Source organism: Rana temporaria, chromosome 5, assembly GCF_905171775.1.
Source record: "Rana temporaria chromosome 5, aRanTem1.1, whole genome shotgun sequence".
Taxonomy (NCBI): domain Eukaryota; kingdom Metazoa; phylum Chordata; class Amphibia; order Anura; family Ranidae; genus Rana; species Rana temporaria.
Window position 1 is genome coordinate 81,157,558 of NC_053493.1, and position 19,014 is coordinate 81,176,571.

General features: G+C 38.3%; 1 protein-coding gene across 1 annotated transcript in view; it reads left to right on the forward strand.

The window, feature by feature from the left end:
* The window catches only part of ACVR2B (activin A receptor type 2B), a 226,100-nt gene extending 207,780 nt beyond the window's left edge, over positions 1–18,320 (forward strand). The window contains exons 8-11 of the mRNA XM_040352755.1: positions 11,518–11,632; positions 12,865–13,003; positions 13,832–13,962; positions 15,881–18,320. Of these exons, the coding sequence (XP_040208689.1) occupies positions 11,518–11,632; positions 12,865–13,003; positions 13,832–13,962; positions 15,881–16,075 (580 nt within the window). The 3' untranslated portion in view covers positions 16,076–18,320. The remainder of the gene's footprint in view (positions 1–11,517; positions 11,633–12,864; positions 13,004–13,831; positions 13,963–15,880) is intronic.
* Positions 18,321–19,014: the final 694 nt, after the last annotated feature.

A 19,014-nucleotide genomic window follows, 5' to 3' on the forward strand; every position in this document is an offset into this window, starting at 1 on the left:
ATATTTTAAAACAACTAGACCATTCCCCTAGACAAAATGAGCATCCATCTAAGGGGATTCTTTGAAAAAATTGTTTTATGGGTGAACTCCCGCTTTAATAAAGGCTTGTAGCGTTGTCATTTTTTTTTTAATGTGGACACATACCTGTCTTCATCCTCACTTCCGGGTCTTCTTCCTTGCGGGGAGTGGGCGTGTCGCTCCTTTTCCCCGACGGGGAGCTCTGCGCAATGTCTCCTGGGAGTGAGTGTTATTTTTTTAATGTTGTTGTTTTTTTGTACGTGGTGTCAGTTTTTTGCATGTGCACTATCAATGTGTTAATATGTACAATGTATGCAGTATTTGCTTTTTTGTTTAATTTAAAATGGGCTTTTTTAAATAATTGGTCACACCGCACAAATAAGCTGAATTTATTGCAAGCATTTTCTTGATTTTAGAAGTTTTTTTGAGTGTACACGTCAGTCCACAAAGAACATTGCACAGGTTATCACTCTCTAAAATACTGCTAAATTCAGTATTGACTAAGCACTGATCTATAGTGAGAAACGCGTAGGCTGCTATCCCCTTTTTTTTGCTGTATTTTGTAGTGCATTTTCCATCCGTTTTACAATAAAGACAACCTAAAGGTTTTTTGGAGTGCGGCTGTCCATTGTTTAGCCTCTACAAACTGCTAAATTCAAGATGGCAATAAATGTGAGTTTCAGTTGTGTGTTTTATTGTATACAGTTAGGAATAGTGTGTGGTAGTAATAAAATAATGCTTTGTAATATAAAAAGATTCATGACAAAATAAGGGTTTCATGGGATTTTCACTGGATCACGGCGCCTATGCATGGGCCTGTTACCTGCTGGTCTCTTTCCTTGGCTGCTCCAACTTTGATATGATCAGACACTGTCTTACTTACTGACAGATCCAATTGTCTGTCGGTAGTTGTTGAGGTGGTTACCCCCTCTACTGTTTGGCCAATTGGCAATCTGCTATTTGGAGTCCATTTCAGTCCAAGGTCTGCCAGTGGGATCCCGGTTCATACACACTGTTTACCAACAGTTTGTGCTATATTTTTACCTCCATACCGTTAGACACAACGAGTACCTACCACATGCCCGGGAGGCTGGTTAGGTCCAAAACTTTGTACATTCCTTACCACACAATCAGTGGTTGGATCGACTCTTTGAGATTCGACTCACCCACCTTTATGCTCCCGATGAAGCGTCCTGTACGCGAAACATGTCGAGAGTAAAAGCAAGATCTACTATTATGCATATTGGATTCAGCTTCAAACACTAAAAGTTCTATACCTTTTTGACGTTATGTGCTTTTATGCCATGAATGTACCTGTATAACTATAAATCTATCTCTCATTTTGTGTTGGTTGTACCGATACCATATGCTGATACTGTTTCATGAAATTATGTACACACGTTTCTATTTATGCATTTTCTACAAAATAAATATTTATAGATCTTTTACATTAATTACCTGTACGGCCAAAAGTCCAATTTATTAGTCCATTAATTTCCATTGTCACTGTCTCGGGACGTTGGCACACTAAAATTTGTGCGTTCACAGTGATTAGTCGCCCTGTGATTTTATGCAAGTCTGGCAAGACCCATTTAAAAATAAGGGTTTCACCAGTTGCAGTATATTTGTTGACACGTGAAAGCATAAAGACTCCATATCTTAGGCCCCTTTCACATTGAGGCGGGTTTTCATGCGGTACAGCGCTAAAAATAGCGCTGCTATACCGCATGAAAAAACCTGCCCTGTAGTGTTCAATGTGAAAGCCCGAAGGCTTTCACATTGAAGCGGTGCGCTAGCAGGAGCGCTCCAAAAGTCCTGCTAGCCGCATCTTCGCCGCGGTATAGGAGCGGTGTGTTCACCGCTCCTATACCGCGCCTTCCCATTGAAATCAATGGGAAATACGACCCCTTTTCGGCCGAATATCGCGATAAATACGACGGTATAGTCGCGCTACAAATAGCGCGGCTATACCGTCACCGCGGCTCCACGCCTCAATGTGAAAGAGGCTTTAGGAATATTGGTAGTCAATTAAATATTTTTAGGACAAAACTTTAATGAGATAAAATAACTCCCCTATCCTCTTTATCTATTACTCTTTATCTGTAGCGAGGCATCTCCGTTGTCCTGTAGACCCATTACAGGCTTGTTAGTGCTCTTAATTCCAGAATCTTTGTGTGGTCTCCTGGTTACCCGATTCATACTGAATGTCCGTTTTCCTTCATACTACAGTAGTGACATCAATTTAGTGACCACGTGCAGCCCAGGCTAATGACAAAATACTCCTATTAGCCTGTTATTTATTAGGCAGGGCCTGAAAGATGCATTCTTGCACCTTGTAAGTGAAAGCCTGGAGTCTTCTAAAGAGACGACATGGACAACTCACAGCAGGGACAGTTGCCGTTTCACGCTGCAGCCTACCCATTATCCAAAATATAAATGTGCTGATGGCCCCTCAGTAATGGCCCTGCCAGTGCAGATGGAGCCAGTCTCAAGCTGGGTGAAACTGATTTGCTCTGACTAATATGCTCACTACCAAAGAGTTATGTGGCAAATGAGATGCTTCTTCTATTTCATGGCTTTCTAAGGGAGTATTACAGTCACTTGAACGTCTTCTTGTTTGTCACCTAGAAGACTTGTACCAGAGTCTGGCCTTATCTTCCTATCAGCAATAGTTTATTGTCACCCCTCATTTGTGCTGTTTGCCGGATTTTAATAAAAGTGGAAGATTACAGGAAACAATAGAAATACTACTCAATCAATAACTAATACAAGGCACAAAGGGCTATATTCAAAATGCAGTAACCCTTTATAGCCAAGCCATTTGCTGAAATCCAGTTTTTGTATAAAATTGATTCTAAGTGCTAAATATCTTATTTAGCATGTTGTTCTTATCAGTTTTATATAAAAATAAAAAAAAAGACACTGTTCAAAATTTACTGCGTTCTTCTTCACTACATTGAAAAGATTTGTTTCTATTTTGTCTTTCTCAAATTCTTAACGTGAACCCATCCTAGCCCAAACAGTACTTACTGTAGGAGTGCAGGCACCAAAGTAAATCTGTTGTCCCATCAATCCAAGCATGTTTTAAATGTATAATGCATCCTGTTTGTGCTTCATAAATCAATTTCTCCTGTGTTTGAGTGAATGCAGGCTTAACGTTCAAACAACTTTAACCACTTGCCCTTCAAAAGACCCCCCTCCCCTCCTCATGACCAGGCTTTTATGTTTTTTGCAATATGGCACTGCGTTCCTTTAACTGACAAATGCGCAGTTGTGCGTCGCTGTACCCAAATAAAATCTGTCCATTTTTTTTCTCACAAATAGAGCCTTTTTTGGTGGTATTTGATCACCTCCGTGGTTTTTATTTTTTGCGCAAAAAAAGACAGACAAAAAATAAAAATAAATTCATAATTTTTAACTTTCTGCTATAAAACAGAGCCAATAAAAAAAATAGAAAACATCTAATTTCTTCATAATTTTAGGTCAATGTATTTTGCTACATATTTTTGGGGGGAAAAAACACAGCGTATATATTGATGGTTTGCACAAAAGTTAAAGTGTCTACAAACTAAGGGATCATTTTTTAATTTTTTTTTATTGGTGATGGCGGTCGATCAGCGACTTATTGCAGGACTGCGATTTAGTGGCAGACACATTTAGACACTAACTGACATTATTTGGAGATCAGTAACACTAATATAGCAGTCGGTGCTAAAAAAAAAATGCACTCTCACTGTACTAATACCACTGGCTGGGAAGGGGTTAACATCAAGGTCAAAGGGTTAACTGTGTGCCTAGCTGGTGTTTTTCTTACTGTGGTGGAGATGTTTGTACTAGGGGAAAGCATGGATTGGTGCCCCTGCTTTGCAGACACACAGGATCCATGCCTTCTGTACTGACAGAACGGCGATCTGCCTGGTTTACATAGGCATATTGCAGTTCTCCTTCTGTACCGAAGGATGAGCGACCAAGCTCCCAATGTGTATAATCACAGCAGGAGCGGCCCGGCAGCGCTACCACCAATTACTGCTGTCCAGAACCCCACCAGTTGGCTACAGCAGGGTTCTTAACCTCAGTCCTCAAGTACCCCCAATGGGCCATGTTTTCAGGTTTTCCTTTTACTTTGCACAGCTGCTTTTAAATCAAGATCAATGACATGGTGTTGATGAGAGCTATTTTATCTAAGGGAAGTTCCCGTTGGGGGTACTTGAGCAATGAGGTTGAGAACCACTGAGCTACAGGAATACGATCAGACAGTGCTGCTTGTCGTTTTTTTTTTTTTATTATTTGTTTTTTTTTACTGGAGCCTCAAATCAAAATTTTCAATGGTTTTCCTAGACAAAGCTATATCTACATGTCTGAGCTTAAAGTTTAAATCCATGGCCTTCTGAAGGTGGGCCATGCCACTCTGGGGAAACAAAAGCCCAAACAGTCTGCAATCAGAGCCACTGGGGAGCATTGTTGCCATAACTGATATGTGGCATCTTCAAGTTGACAGGCCCTTGCCGATCGGTAGAGTCTGGCATTTCTGTTGGACTTTCACTTTTATATTAACAATATAAATCTTTTTTTATGGGCAAACCAGAAAGGTACTTTTGTTAACTGCTTTTTATATTCAATTGTGTTGAAATCAGCAGTTTGAATGAATATACCAATTTCAGAATCGATCATTTCCTACAATATCTTGAAATCATATTGTGTTCCCTGTGTATGGGTTAACGTTCTAAAATACCTAGGAAGTACCTTTTTAATCAAGAAAAAATGTGATACTGCGCTAAACTAACTAAAAAAACAAATGTAAATATATAAGCTGCAACAAAAATTGTGATATACACACAATATAAAATCAAAAACAAAACAAATAAGTTGCGCTAACCAAGGGTGAATGAAGAATATCAATTTGATTGATATAATTAAATAGTGTCCATATACAAAAAATCGTGAATGATACAAGTATATAATAAAAAGTTTTTTAAGTGAATAAATTGTTGAATGAAGTTGTGCCCGTGACTGAACACACAAAAATCCTCCACCGGTGCAGTAAATGGATAAATGTCTATGCGCTTACCAGAAGGGCAAGCAAACAAGACTTGCAGCTGAGCTCCCCAGCCAGGGTCTTTACTGGAAGTCCGGATGGTATTCCTCCAATGTAGGTGGATAAATCCGCGATCCAAGGAGCATGAAAATAAATGTATAGGCAACAAATGGTGATGTACCGTAGATAACACGAAAATAGGCACACCAAGGGAAAGCCTCCACCAAAAAGAATCACCGAATAAGGGGGACTCTTACCAGATAAAAGTAAATAAGGAGCTTGTGGCCAAACCCAGCCAGGGCCTTTAGGGATTAACTTCAGAAAGCATCAATCAAAGCAAACGGCTCCCTCACACAATGTAGCCGAGTGAATCACCATAAAAAAGAGGAATTCCACATAGTGATGTACTTTCCTCTCCTAGACAGACACTTTTTTTTAATCAAGGGTGGTTGAGTGGCTAATATTTAAAGGGGTTGTAAAGGTAATTTTTTCCCCCCCTAAATAGCTTCCTTTACCTTAGTGCAGTCCTCCTTCACTTACCTCATCCTTCCATTTTGCTTTTAAATCTCCTTATTTCTTCTGAGAAATCTTCACTTCCTGTTCTTCTGTCTGTAACTCCACACAGTAATGCAAGGCTTTCTCCCTGGTGTGGAGTGTCGTGCTCGCCCTCTCCCTTGAGGAGGGAGGGGGCGAGCAGGAGAGTCAGGGTGCTCTCTACGTTGCAGATAGAGAAAGGAGCTGTGTGTTAGTGGGCGTCCTGACTCTCCTGCTCGCCCCCTCACCCCTCAAGGGGACGGGGCGAGCACAACCTGCCACACCAGGGAGAAAGCCTCATATTACTGTGTGGAGTTACAGACAGAAGAACAGGAAGTGAGGATTTCTCAGAAGAAATAAGGACATTTAAAAGCAAAATGGAAGGATGAGGTAAGTGAAGGAGGACTGCACTAAGGTAAAGGAAGCTATTTAGGGGGAAAAAAATTATCTTTACAAACCCTTTAATCCTTGTATAGTTGGAGTTCTGGCTTAAATCCTATATTACATTACTAAGTATGTATGTTCCTCATGTATTTGTGCGAGTTTTTATTGCATCCACTGGTTTTCTTTCCACAGTCAAAAACAAAAGCTTACAGCTAGACTAGTTGCTTTCATCCAAATTAGCCGGCTGTTGTGTGCCTGTGTGTAAAGCCTAGTACACACGATCAGAAAGTTGGACAGAAAAATACCACTTTCAAATCGATCGTACAATAACCTGATGTGATTGGCTCTCGAAAGCTGTGTACTAATCACGACAGTTCATGAGAAATTATCCAAATAGACAATCACAAACATTTTATTTTCCTTTTAACCAGTATAGTAGTCATCCAAAAAATACCAAAGAACACACATTCTGAGAAACAAAATACATTACAGTACAATACGTTATCACTTGCCAAGTTGTGTTCTGTCGTATGAGAATTTTTATAACTTGACCCTAACCAATAACCTATTGGTTTTCAATCTGATAAAAATAATAAAAAATAATAATTTGTCCAATATTCTCATTGTGTGTACAAGGATTATGCCTGTGGTAGGGATTGTAAGCGCCTTTGTAGACCTGGAATCACGTGAATAGTTTAGTTTAGTATTCTTTGTAAACAACTGTAGTAATTGCTAGCATTATATAAATAAAATAAATATAAAATCAAATAAATTTAAAGGGTAAAAGCACAAAAGTACAGCTTTACAGTCCATGCAGTAGCAATTGGCGGTGTGGAACTTTAAAGGCAATGGATTCTACTATAAATGCGAGGCAATGGGCCAATTAAAATGATTCACTTTTTAACTCCGGGAAATCACTGGTGCTTGGCACTAAGTGAAATGAATCGTGAAATTCCAATAATTACATTTTTTGTTTGTCAAACTATTCATATTTATAAAGGGGAAAGGCATACAGTAAAACCTTAGCAGATATGTTAATAGATGTGGACACAGCTGAAAGAACTTGACATATGCAAATCTGAAAGAAAAAAATAAATTAATTCAGCCATGTATTATTCAACACACACCCGAAATAATGTGTACTCTAGTGTATTTAAATAGAATGAATGAACCAGCATTACAGCCTTACAACCAAATTTAAAATCTTCTCAATTAAGCCTATTTTACTATAAAATTAACTGTACTTCTCTGTCCATGCTATTTTTGTATTTGATTGTTTTTGGAGTTTTGACCTTCAATTTGTGGCATATTTCTCATGACTGAATATTACTTTGTTTCTGGGCTTTAAAGTTAGTCATATTAGTAATGATAAACAATACGTACCCCGTATTTACAGATAGTATATCATCTATTTTGAAATAGCTGTTCTTACACCACATAGTATAGACCGTAAAACCAAGAATAAATCAGCAAAGCAAACAACAATGCAGCTCACCAACCGGTTTAAAGCTTGACACCACCTCCTGGTGCTCTGACAGTGTCCACATGCCAACACTATTAAAGAACAAGTATAAAGATTGCTATTGCTGGATCTTCGCAAGTAAGCATTTTTTTGTCGCATACCTAAAACCAAAACATTGCAGCACGTTTCAGACAAAATTTCTTTAATAAACTAAAGATTGATAAAGTTCTTCTGTCCAAAGTGTGATGACAATGCTTTGGATTTGGCTTTGGGTCAATATAGTGCTAATTGCTTGCTATAGATTACACTTCTACTTGTTGGATTTGAGGTTCCACATATCTGATGCCTGACCATATTAAAGCGGAGGTTCACCCTAAAAAAAAAGTTTCTACCATGCCATCCAGCATACTAGCGTGAGCTACAGTATGCCTTTATTTTTATTTTTTGTCCCGTACTCGGTTTAATCCATTAGTTGTGTTTCAGACTCCCCGCGGGGAGTAGGCGTTCCTATGAAGAGGGGAACATGATTGACGGCCGGCTATGGCGCGTCACGCTTCCCGAAAATAGCCGGAGTAGGACCCGGCTCTTCACGGCGCTATACAGCGCCTGCGCACATACTAGGAGCTGACTGCGCAGGCGCCGTGAAGACCAAATTCCTATTTCGGCTATTTTCGGGAAGCGTGACGCGCCATAGCCGGCTGTCAATCATGTTCCCCTCTTCGTAAGAACGCATACTCCCCGCGGGGAGTCTGAAACTTAACTAATGGATTAAACTGTGAGTACGGCGCAAAATAAATAAATAAAGGCTTACTGTATGTACAGTATGCTGGATGGCATGGTAGACAAAAAAAAAAAATTTTTTTAGGGTGAACCCCCGCTTGTTTTTTTTTTAATGCTCCACCCCCCTAACCACAACTCCACCACATATGTACTATATGTAGGGGTATATATTGTGTTTCTCTAAAGTGGTTCTAAAGGTAAAAGGTTTTGTACCCTCAGTCGACATGGAGCATTTGGCTCCTGCTGCTGTCCATCTCAGAACACAGAAAACAAACTCTCCTGGATTGTCGAACAATCAATGATCCATGGAAAAAATACCAACAACGGTGCCACTGACCTTGCTGCCCTTCATGGATGGGGATATCCTAGTGGCAAACAAAAAGAAGAAAAGAAAAAGGCGCACCAGCCTAGTGTGTTACCGTTCTACCAAATTTAATAGAATTAAATGTATGGGCTGGGCTCTGATGAAGCGGCTTTCAGCTTCGAAACGCATCAGCCGGCAGTGACCCCCACCCCTGTTGGAGTGTGGTTTGAGGTAATCCACTACAGCTTATGTCGATTAAGCCTATACTGTGATTCTTTCTACTACCATTGTGAGTAGGTTTATTATACATTTTATTCTATAAAATTTGGTATAACGGTAACACACTAGGCTGGTGCGCCTTTTTCTTTTCTCCTTTGTGTTTGCTGTCCATCTCAGCCTGCCAGGAGGGAGTGGGGGAAAGGCTGCGCTGTGTGCATAAATGGACACACAGAGCCTGTCTCGGGATCGAGCCCACATCAGTGCCCCCATAGAAAGCAGCTTGCTATGGTGGTATTTAAAAGAGTGGAAGGGCCTGGGGCACCGGTAGGGATCCTTAGGAAAAAGAGGACTGGGCTTCTCTGTGTGAAACCATTGCAAAGAGCAGGCAAATATAATATGTATGTTTTTTTCTTTTTAATTCCTTTACAATCACTTTAAATGTCTACACCAGGTAAGAGTGTAGGGCTTGCTATACATTTAAAAAAAATTATTTTCCTTTTAGTTTAACCAAAAACTATAAAATATGAGGTCAAACCTAAATACCTTTAATTTGTATGCGATCAGGCAGGCCCTTGCTCTACATAGTTGATGGTAAATTTAAAGGAAATTTGAACTAGAAAATTGTATAATGTATGGCCAACTTAAAGCGCAGTTCCACCCAAAAATTGAACTCCTGCTTTTCGGAATTCAATCCGGTGTCGCATTTGGCACCTTTCAGGGGGAGGGGGAGCAGATACTTGTCTAACACAGGTATTTTCTCCCACTTCCAGGCATAGATCGGCGTAATATCCACGGCCATCTAAGTCATGTCCGGCCGAAGGGCAGATCGGCTTCGGGTGCTGATATTGTGGGCGCCTGGACAGTTAAGTGTCCTAAAATAAAAGTATTTGTAGCTGCTGACTTTTATTTGTTGTTTTTTTTTTGCCGGAACTCCACTTTAAGGATGTAAGGCTGCATTCACACCTGAGCGTTTTGTCGCCTGAAGCGTGACGCTCAAATACGCTAGAGGGGAAAAAATACATTATACCCTATGGAGATGGTTCACATCTGCACGCCGATACGCCTGACGCCGAACGACTGAAGCTCAAACAATTTCCGGACCCTTTTTTGTCATGCGTATCGGGCAGGTTGGGCGTATTTGAGCGTTTCCATTTCCCATAGAAAGTAATGGAAACGCTCGATTCAAGCGACTTGCGCGACAACGAGCGTTTGCTACGGGCGTTTCGTCGCTTTATCAATAGAACTTTTCACCCAGCCAGAAGATTAAAAAAATCTACCAACATAGCAACAAGTGATGAAAAGATGATAATTTTTCCAAAAACGTCAGACGACGCTGTATGCAAACGCGCAAATAAGCATGAATACGCGCAACAAAACGCACGAAAAAACGACCGAACGACCGACGCTCAGGTGTGAATGCAGCCTTAAGATTAGATTGGAAGTTGTGAATAAGATATTATTTTAGACAATGGCTGTGGGATGCAGAAGTATTGACTAGCACATCCTTTTGGAGCTGGTGGAGAGATCATTTAGGCAGAGAAGCCATATAATATACTGGCCCTTAGACCTCTGTTCACATGGTACTATTGGCAAAACTTCTCCTTTGATATTCAATAGCCTTAACAGTCCACTTAATCAGGGAAAAAAGATTTGTCAGTTGCACTCTAGAGGGGATTGTCAAGGGAAGACTTGCATCTATTTCCAGAGACAAATTCTAATTTGTTGCTACTTTTTGTTTAATGGGAAGAATTCTGGCCATCAAAAAGTGGCTCTTTCACGTGAATCAATCGGGCGCACTGTATGTGTGCTTTATAAGAGCTTTATCAAATTAGATTATTGTGTGGCCTAGGTTGCATGGCCTCTGGCTACCATGGGAATTGTGGGAGCTTCGTGTAATTTGAAAACTACAAGAAGTCCATTGTTTTAGAATTACAATAAAATAAGAGGATAAACAAGGTATAAGCACAAAGTAAAACCTTCATGTACAAGACATTTGGCAATGGCAGACCACATATTTCTCTTATGACGGGTTTACTATAACAACTCCTAACAGAAGATTCCTCTTTTCCTCTGCGGTTGAATGATCTGCAATGTTTCTCGTGCTGCTGTGTCAGAAGAAAATGACGTCTAACTCATTATGTGCTAGAGATTTCGAACAAGCAGACAGTAGTGTGCCCCCTTGCTAATTCAGATTTTGTCTATTGACTAAGCAGCTGCTATTTTCATTTTAAATTTATGCTAGGGCTGATGTGAAGACACAAGGGACGAGGAAAAATTCAAAGGATAACTGCCCTGTTAAACCTGATGAATTCTTTTGTATAATAGCAAATACAACTTTTCCATCTCTTCTTTCCCTGTGCTTTAAAAGATGTCACATGCCAACATAAAAACTGATTTATTTAAATTCGGCCTGTATATGCTGTACATAGTATAAATCTGCATGCATTAAGCCGGCTATAGACGGAGCGATTTTCTTTCCTGTAAATCCTGTCCCCACCGGGAGAACACAGTGATTACTGCTAGCCGCTATAATAGCCACTAGCAATATTTGCATGTAAAACCATCCATCATTCGTGACCGCATTCTGCTCAAGGGGTGAGATTTTAACACGGCCCTAAATGGCACAAAAAAGTAGAGCTCTTCTTTGGGATCTTAATACAGGTTACACGTTCAAGTTTTTAGATATCTAGTATATGTCTTTGCTGCCTTTTTTTTATTCTGTTCTGTTTCTTAGCTGATTCTGTCTAACCTAATTTTTATTTTTATTTTTTCCTCCTACAGAGATTTTAAAAGTAAGAACGTATTGTTGAGAAATGATCTGACCGCAATTTTGGCAGATTTCGGGTTAGCTGTACGGTTTGAACCTGGAAAACCTCCTGGTGATACTCATGGGCAGGCAAGTATTCTCCTTATTTCTTAAAGTGTTTTTAAAGCCATTTTTTTTTTTTAATACAATTGGCTATGGTTGGAACCACTGTCGGGTTTCATTTGCTGTCTATGTTTTTGCTAGGGATATTTACACTCAATTCGTCATGATGACTAGTGTCACTGGGACTGAAAATTAAAAAAAGAATAAAAAATTTGGAGTTGCTGTAGGAATAGTAATGGTGACAAATCTTCCAATAAGGGCATTTTTTTCTGGATGATTTTGCTCACTTTGGAGAGATCTCCTCTAACTTCCTGTTGTATTTCAGGATAGGAAGGAATTTCTTCCTAATAGAACACATATTGCAAGGGATTTTAACTATGCCCTACTCTAGCCCAGAAAAAAAATTGTACTTTAGATGTACTAACTATACTTACCTGAGCCCCCACCCCTCGATCCAGCGACATACATGAGCAGCTCTCCTGGGTCTCTCTCTAATTGGCTCACACAGCAGTGGCAGCCATTAGCTCCTGCTGCTGTTAATAACAGCCAGTGAGGGGAGAGTGGGGGGCGGTGGTCAAGCCGCGCTGTGTGTGTGAATGGACAATGTCCATTTACAGGAGTGCGGCTTGAGAGCGAGCCTGCTCGAGTGCCCCCATAGTAGGAGGCTTGCTATGGGGGCACTCGGCAGAGTGGAGGAACCAGGACTGCCGGTGGGAGACCCAAAAATAAGAGGTTCGGGGCTGCTCTGTGTAAAACCATTACACAGAGCAGATAAGTATAACATGTTTGTTAATTAAAAAAATAATAACCTTTTAGAATAACTTTAAGATGTTAAGTGAATCTAAAGGCAAAACATTTTTTGATTTTGTAAGGTGTTGGAATACTTGTTAGTATTTAATTACTGTCTATGTCCCCATCAGGGAGATGTGTCCCCACCTGTTTGTCCTAGTTACTGTTCAAATGAATGGAAAATCTAAAATTTTGAGTTGACCCTGGAACAGGAATATATGCAAAATCTTCCAATAGGAACAAATGTTCCTGGGGTAACATTTCTAAGAAGGTATTTCCTAAACTTAAAAGATTTCCTCTTACTTCCTGTTGCGTCTATAGTACAGTAAGTAAAGGGAAACCTCCCCATGGCAAATGGGGAAAACAAAGGTCTTGGCTGTTTATGTGCTTTATATTTAACTTTCATTAGATGTATTTTTCCGATTGATTTACTATGCAATATGATGGCAAACTTTGTCATATTTATCTAGGTTGGAACGAGGAGGTATATGGCTCCAGAGGTGCTAGAAGGAGCAATAAACTTCCAGCGAGATGCCTTTCTCAGGATAGACATGTATGCCATGGGGCTCGTTCTGTGGGAGATTGTAGCTAGATGTACAGCTGCTGATGGTAAGTCTTTAACTCCCTTAGAGATGGCTTAAGTTAACATTTGTTTACAAGATGTTGTGGCATAAATTGTATATGACTTAAAGGGGTTGCTTTACTGAAACTGGAGAGTACAAAATCTGGTGAAGCTCTGCATAGAAACCAATCAGCTGCCATGTTTTTCTTTTTTTTGGCAATGCTTAATTAAACAAACTGATGTTAGAAGCTGATTGTCAATTAGCAAAATGGAAAGTAAATAAACTAAAGAAATCCAAATCAATAGTTAACTGCCTTCAAAACCACATCAATTCTTCTAGCTATACTTGCAGACAATTTTTGAAGGAACTCAGCAGGTAGGTTGTTCCAAACAAACATATTGGAGAATTAACCACAGCCCTAACCATTTATCAGTCCAGAGCACCTGTTGCCATTTTTCTGCCCCTCGGTTCCTATCATTTTCGTGCATGGTCGAGACGCTTAGCCTTGTTTCCATGTCTCAACATCATGGAATCTGTCTGGGATTACATGAATAGACAAATTTGAGGCAGCCTACATCCACAGAACATCTATGGTTAGTTCTCCAAGATGTTTGGAAAAACCTACCTGCCGAGTTCCTTCAAAAACTGAAAGTGTACCGAGGTTATTTCATGAAAATAAACGATAACACTTCTATTTCCCAAATCATTCTTAATTTACAGCATTTACTTCCTTAGCACTGTACTTCTTTACAGGTGTATTTTCTCACAAAAGCGGAAAAAAAATACTTTTATGGCTGAACTTTTTTTTTCTAAAATAAATCTGTGTTTGTCTGGAGCCTGTTTAATGAGTATATGTTACTACTTTGTTTTCCAGGGCCTGTTGATGAGTATATGTTACCATTTGAAGAAGAGATTGGTCAGCATCCTTCTTTAGAAGACTTACAGGAAGTAGTGGTGCACAAGAAGATGCGCCCTGTATTTAAAGACCAGTGGTTAAAACATCCAGTAAGTGCCACTTTTATTTCATTCAAATATTCTCATCCTGCTTTGGATTTATCAACAAAAACAAATGCCAGGAAATTGAATGTGTGATTCCTCTTTTTTTTTTTCTTTTTTTTTCCATCTTCCCTCTGTTCTTATTTTATGTTTCAATAATTTTTATTGTTTCAAAATTACAGTAAAACATTATAACATAATACAAAAGAGTGCAAAATAGTTATCTATAATTACATGCGTTAAGGGTAAGGAGTTTAGGACAGCAATCCATGGAAGACCACAATTGGGTGTCAGGAACTGACCCAAAGTAGTCAACTATGAGAAAAATTGTATTGCAAAACATGTTCGGTTATGGTCCTAAAAGAGGCCTTTTATCAGTCCAACATTGTAAATTCAGTGGAGGGACAAGTAGGACAGGGTTTCAGGCACGCGTGTGCCCCCCGCCTGCCTACTCTCTTGTGGTTCGTGGTTATACACAGCGGGAATTAGTACGCAGATCCTGGCCAATGATTCATGCCCAGCACCTGCTGATCAGCTGTATAGAATCACAGCCTAGAGCCCTGTGTTGATAAACAACACAAGGCTCTATACAGAAGGACCAATTGCTTTGTTTATTTTCCTTGCAAAGCAGGGAAAAGAAACAAATCTGTGTATTAAAAATTAGCAAAAAGTACACACATTAACACTTGTTGGGCACACAATTAACCCCTTGATTGCCCCTAGATGTTAACCCCTTCCCAGCCATTGTCATTAGCACAGTGATAGTGCATATTATTAGCAGTGATCACTGTAATCGCGTCACTGCTGATGTCAGTTCCCACAAAATGTCAGTGTCAGATTTCCCACTATAAGTGGCTAATCGCTGCCATTAGTAGTATTAAAAAATGAATAAAAATTCCAATATATATCTCATAGTTTGTAGACGTTATAACTTTTACACAAACCAATTATTATACACTTATTGTTTTTTCTTTTGTTTGTTTTTTTCCTTACCAACGACATGTAGCAGAATAAATTTTGGTCTAAATTTATGAAGAAATATGATTTTTTTAAATCAACATTTTTAAAATATTTTTAATTGAATAGGTTTTATAGCAGAAAGTAAAACATTTTTTTCTAAATTTTCAGTCTTTTTTTTTTCCGTTTATATAATAAAAAAATAAAACATGCAAACACCACCAAAAGAAAGCTCTATTTGTGTAATACATTGTAATATGTAATAAATATATATATATATATATATATATATATATATATATATATATATATATATATATATATATATATATATTTATTTATTTTTATTTATTTATTTATTTATTTTTTTGTTTGTTTGTTTGGGTACAGTGTTACCCAAACACGCAATGACCACGCAATTGACAGTTAAATTAGTTCAGTCGGGAATAGCAAAATATGGCCTGGTCATAAAGGGGGCAACATTTTCTGGAGCTCAAGTGGTAAAGATCAAAAAAAGGCTGAAATTGATATTTGTATAGTTAGCCTATGTCAGTGACCCAGAGAGTAGAAGTAAGAAAGCCTGCATTAATCAGGCAACAATAATTTTAGATGAAAAGGTTAACCATAGCAGCCTCCATGTTTCTCTTATGAGAGAATAATAAGATCTGTGGATTCCTTATATTTTCCACTAATGTTTACCTTGGTACTGAGCTGGCAGTGATACCAGGCTACACTCTGCCAGGTTTTAGATGAAAAGGAAATTGTGTGATGAGTTGTCTCTGACCTCACTAGAGAAAGTCCTTACACATAAATGATGCACCAGTGTGTCTTCACAAAGATGGATTTTGGGTGCTATGAGCAACATTAATAATTTTGCTTCTATTGTCACAAATCTGCCCAAATGGTGTAACTTTTTTGATTGTCATGTTATAGATAGCAAGCATTTACTGTAACCCTTTTATGTTGACAGGGTTTGGCTCAGTTATGTGTCACAATTGAAGAGTGCTGGGACCATGATGCAGAAGCGCGGCTGTCCGCAGGCTGTGTGGAGGAACGCATTTCTCAAATCCGCAAATCAGTTAATGGCACTACCTCGGACTGCCTTGTATCCATTGTTACATCTGTCACCAATGTGGACTTGCCGCCCAAAGAGTCCAGTATCTGAGTCATCGTTGCTTTTGTCTTTCCAGACTCAAGGTTCAAAACAGCAGAAAAATCTATGAAAAAAAATTCTATATAAAAATGAAAAAAAAGAAAAAAAATACACCTACACACATACACACGAACGCAGCTGCTATTTTGACTTGACTTTTTTATTATTATGGGTTTTTGTTGAATTTTTTTTTTTTTTATTATTATTTTCTCGTTGGGATGGGTTGGATCAATTTTACCAGCACGTTGTTCTATTGTGTACATATATATAAATATATGAATATTAAAAAATCAAAAACTGTAAAAAAAAAAAAAAAAAGAAAACAAACATCTCAGCAAGCATTCAGGTGCCGACTTATGAATGCAAAACGGTGAAGGTACTTCAGAACCTCAGCAAACTCCTTTTTAGGTAATATATTGGTTTCTCTTAATGTGTGAGGTCCTCGGGAGAGGACCCATTGGAGACCACCTACAAAATGCTGCAAACTTTGTAGTAAGCTAAAGACTGTTACATAAGATACACCTTCCACAAACAGGATTTCCTCTCAACAACCGTGATCACCTTCTATTCTTACCTTCTGGACCTAGCTCTCCAAAAATTGTCTGTTGTGTCTTTTACGGATCTAACGGGTGTCTTTGTAACATGTAGAGAAACTCAAAACCGAATGTTCTCTCATTTTGAGAGCTAAATATTTCAGAGGTTCTTTGTGTGGGCAGGGCAGATGGTGGTTGCACACTGCAGCATTTGGCAAATGGTTTATTTCTATGAAGCTACTCCTCAGGTAAAATTATTTAAAAGGGGAAGGATGCTTTTTCAGAGCAGAGCATTGCCATACAAAACCAGGACAGAGAAAGGAAGACCTCAATAGTCTCATGGCGTGGTTTAGTATAAGCTAAGAATCATGATCTTGCAGTCCTTCGGCTATGGAGATTGTTCATGTTCTAGTGGCTGTGGCAGGATGTGGGGGGGCCATTACATCTCCATAGTTTTAGGTTGCACAGACCTGGTCTACAAAGTCCATATAGGCAATTAAGAACACCGATATACTGGAAATGTATTTTTTAATGTTCAGGAAATGTCAGCTGCCTTGTTAGATAACCAGGTGACTCCACACTAGCATCAACGGGTCATGGGCTTGGCAACCATTAAAAGCTTTAAACAAAAACAATCTGTTCACGTGATGCATGTAAACATCCTTTTTACCTGCATTGGTGTTGCTGTAAGGTATTCCTTCTCTGTACCTTGGAATTTTAAAACCTAGCTTGGTGCATATTCAGATCCCACTAGATTTGCCATAACCTTGCTCAAGTCAGTGAATGTTTCTGATGCTGCTGATTCAATACTTGGATACATTTTCATCTGCAAAACAAGCAATGTTTTTTTTTTTTTTTTTTTTTTTTAAGTAAACGCATTCAATTTACGTGGCTTCCAAGGTAGACCTCTTTATGTGTTGGGTAACTGCACAGTTTACGCATTGTGTTTTATCCAATACATGATGGAGTTCAATTACAAAAGAAAAAAATAGATAAAATTTCAAAATATTTCATGACCATAGACCACCTCAAACCAGAAATACCTCAGAATTTTGTACTTGTATAAGTTTATTATATATTTTTAGTTGTGTTGTCTTGTAGTAAGTATATTTTAATGTAAGTTGGCTTTTCTGACAAGGGAATTTAAAGAAAAAAAAATTAAAAGGAAAAAAAAAATTCAGAATCTCTTAGGAAGTGCTACCTTTTTGTTTTTATCAGAGCACCATTGTAAATAATTGTATAAATTTGTAGATTAACTGCCTAAATAAGATAATTTGGTATCATTCATACATTTGTAATGGCTGTTTAGCCATGTATATTTTTAACCGACGGTAAGCCTTTTCTTTTTCTGTCATTCCTAATCTGGATTTTCTTTGTCTGCAGAGTGACATTTAAAAGACTTGCAGTTGGTAGTTTCCTACCATGTTCTCCATTATAAAAAAAATGTTTGTGAGGAAAGGAGGGGATTGGGGGTTAATATGGTTATTACGATTACCCTAAACCTAAGCTACATATATACTTTTATGTGTTTTGTTAATGTGCCTTTATTCACAAATACTGTTAACAAAGACTATTTATTTGGTCTTTTTCTTTAACTGCACCTTGAATATCCATTTTTTTTTTCATTATTTCATTTCTATTAGGAAAGGCTTACTGTCATCTCTCAATTATGTCCAAGTGAACTTTGCAGCTGTTCTGTTTTTCCTTCCCTAATTAAAAAAAAAGCAAATCTCCGAAGCTTTAATGTCCTAAGTACAAGTGCCATATTTGATTTGATAGCCTTCTACTAAGATGTATGTCTTTTTAGACAGTATGATCATGTGATTAGAATGTTGTTGCAAAAATGGCACATTATGTGCCTGACTTTTTTTTTTGCCAGTTTTAGCATTATTTTAGAAGTTTTTATATTATGTTGTCAGTACTACACAACCAAACCTGGAATATATGGAAAATAACCAGAATCGGTATGTGGGATTTTATTGTACAATCTGTACAAAACCTTTTTTTTTCTATAGGGAATAGATTAATACATTACTGTAACATAAGTTATGTTATGTGTTTAGTGGAACAAAAATCTTTTTATCACAACATGATGTGTTCATGAGGGTGAATACATCAACCCTATGCTTCATTCTTAAGAATTCCATGTGTGGGGAAAAAAAATGGCTTTTTAGTTTTTTAGGTAACCAAAGTAATCATTCACTTAAATGCAGAACACAATTTTACAAAGTGTTGCATGTAGATTTGCTTGTGAACAAAAGTATTACTTTCAGCAGTTAAATTAGCTTTGTCCGTAGGGAAATGTTCATCTTGCACACATTATAAAAATCCCATGAAAATTACCTGACACATTCACTTTTTATCAAAGCGATGTAACTATCCATTTGTTGGTCATGAAACATTTAACATAACTTTTGT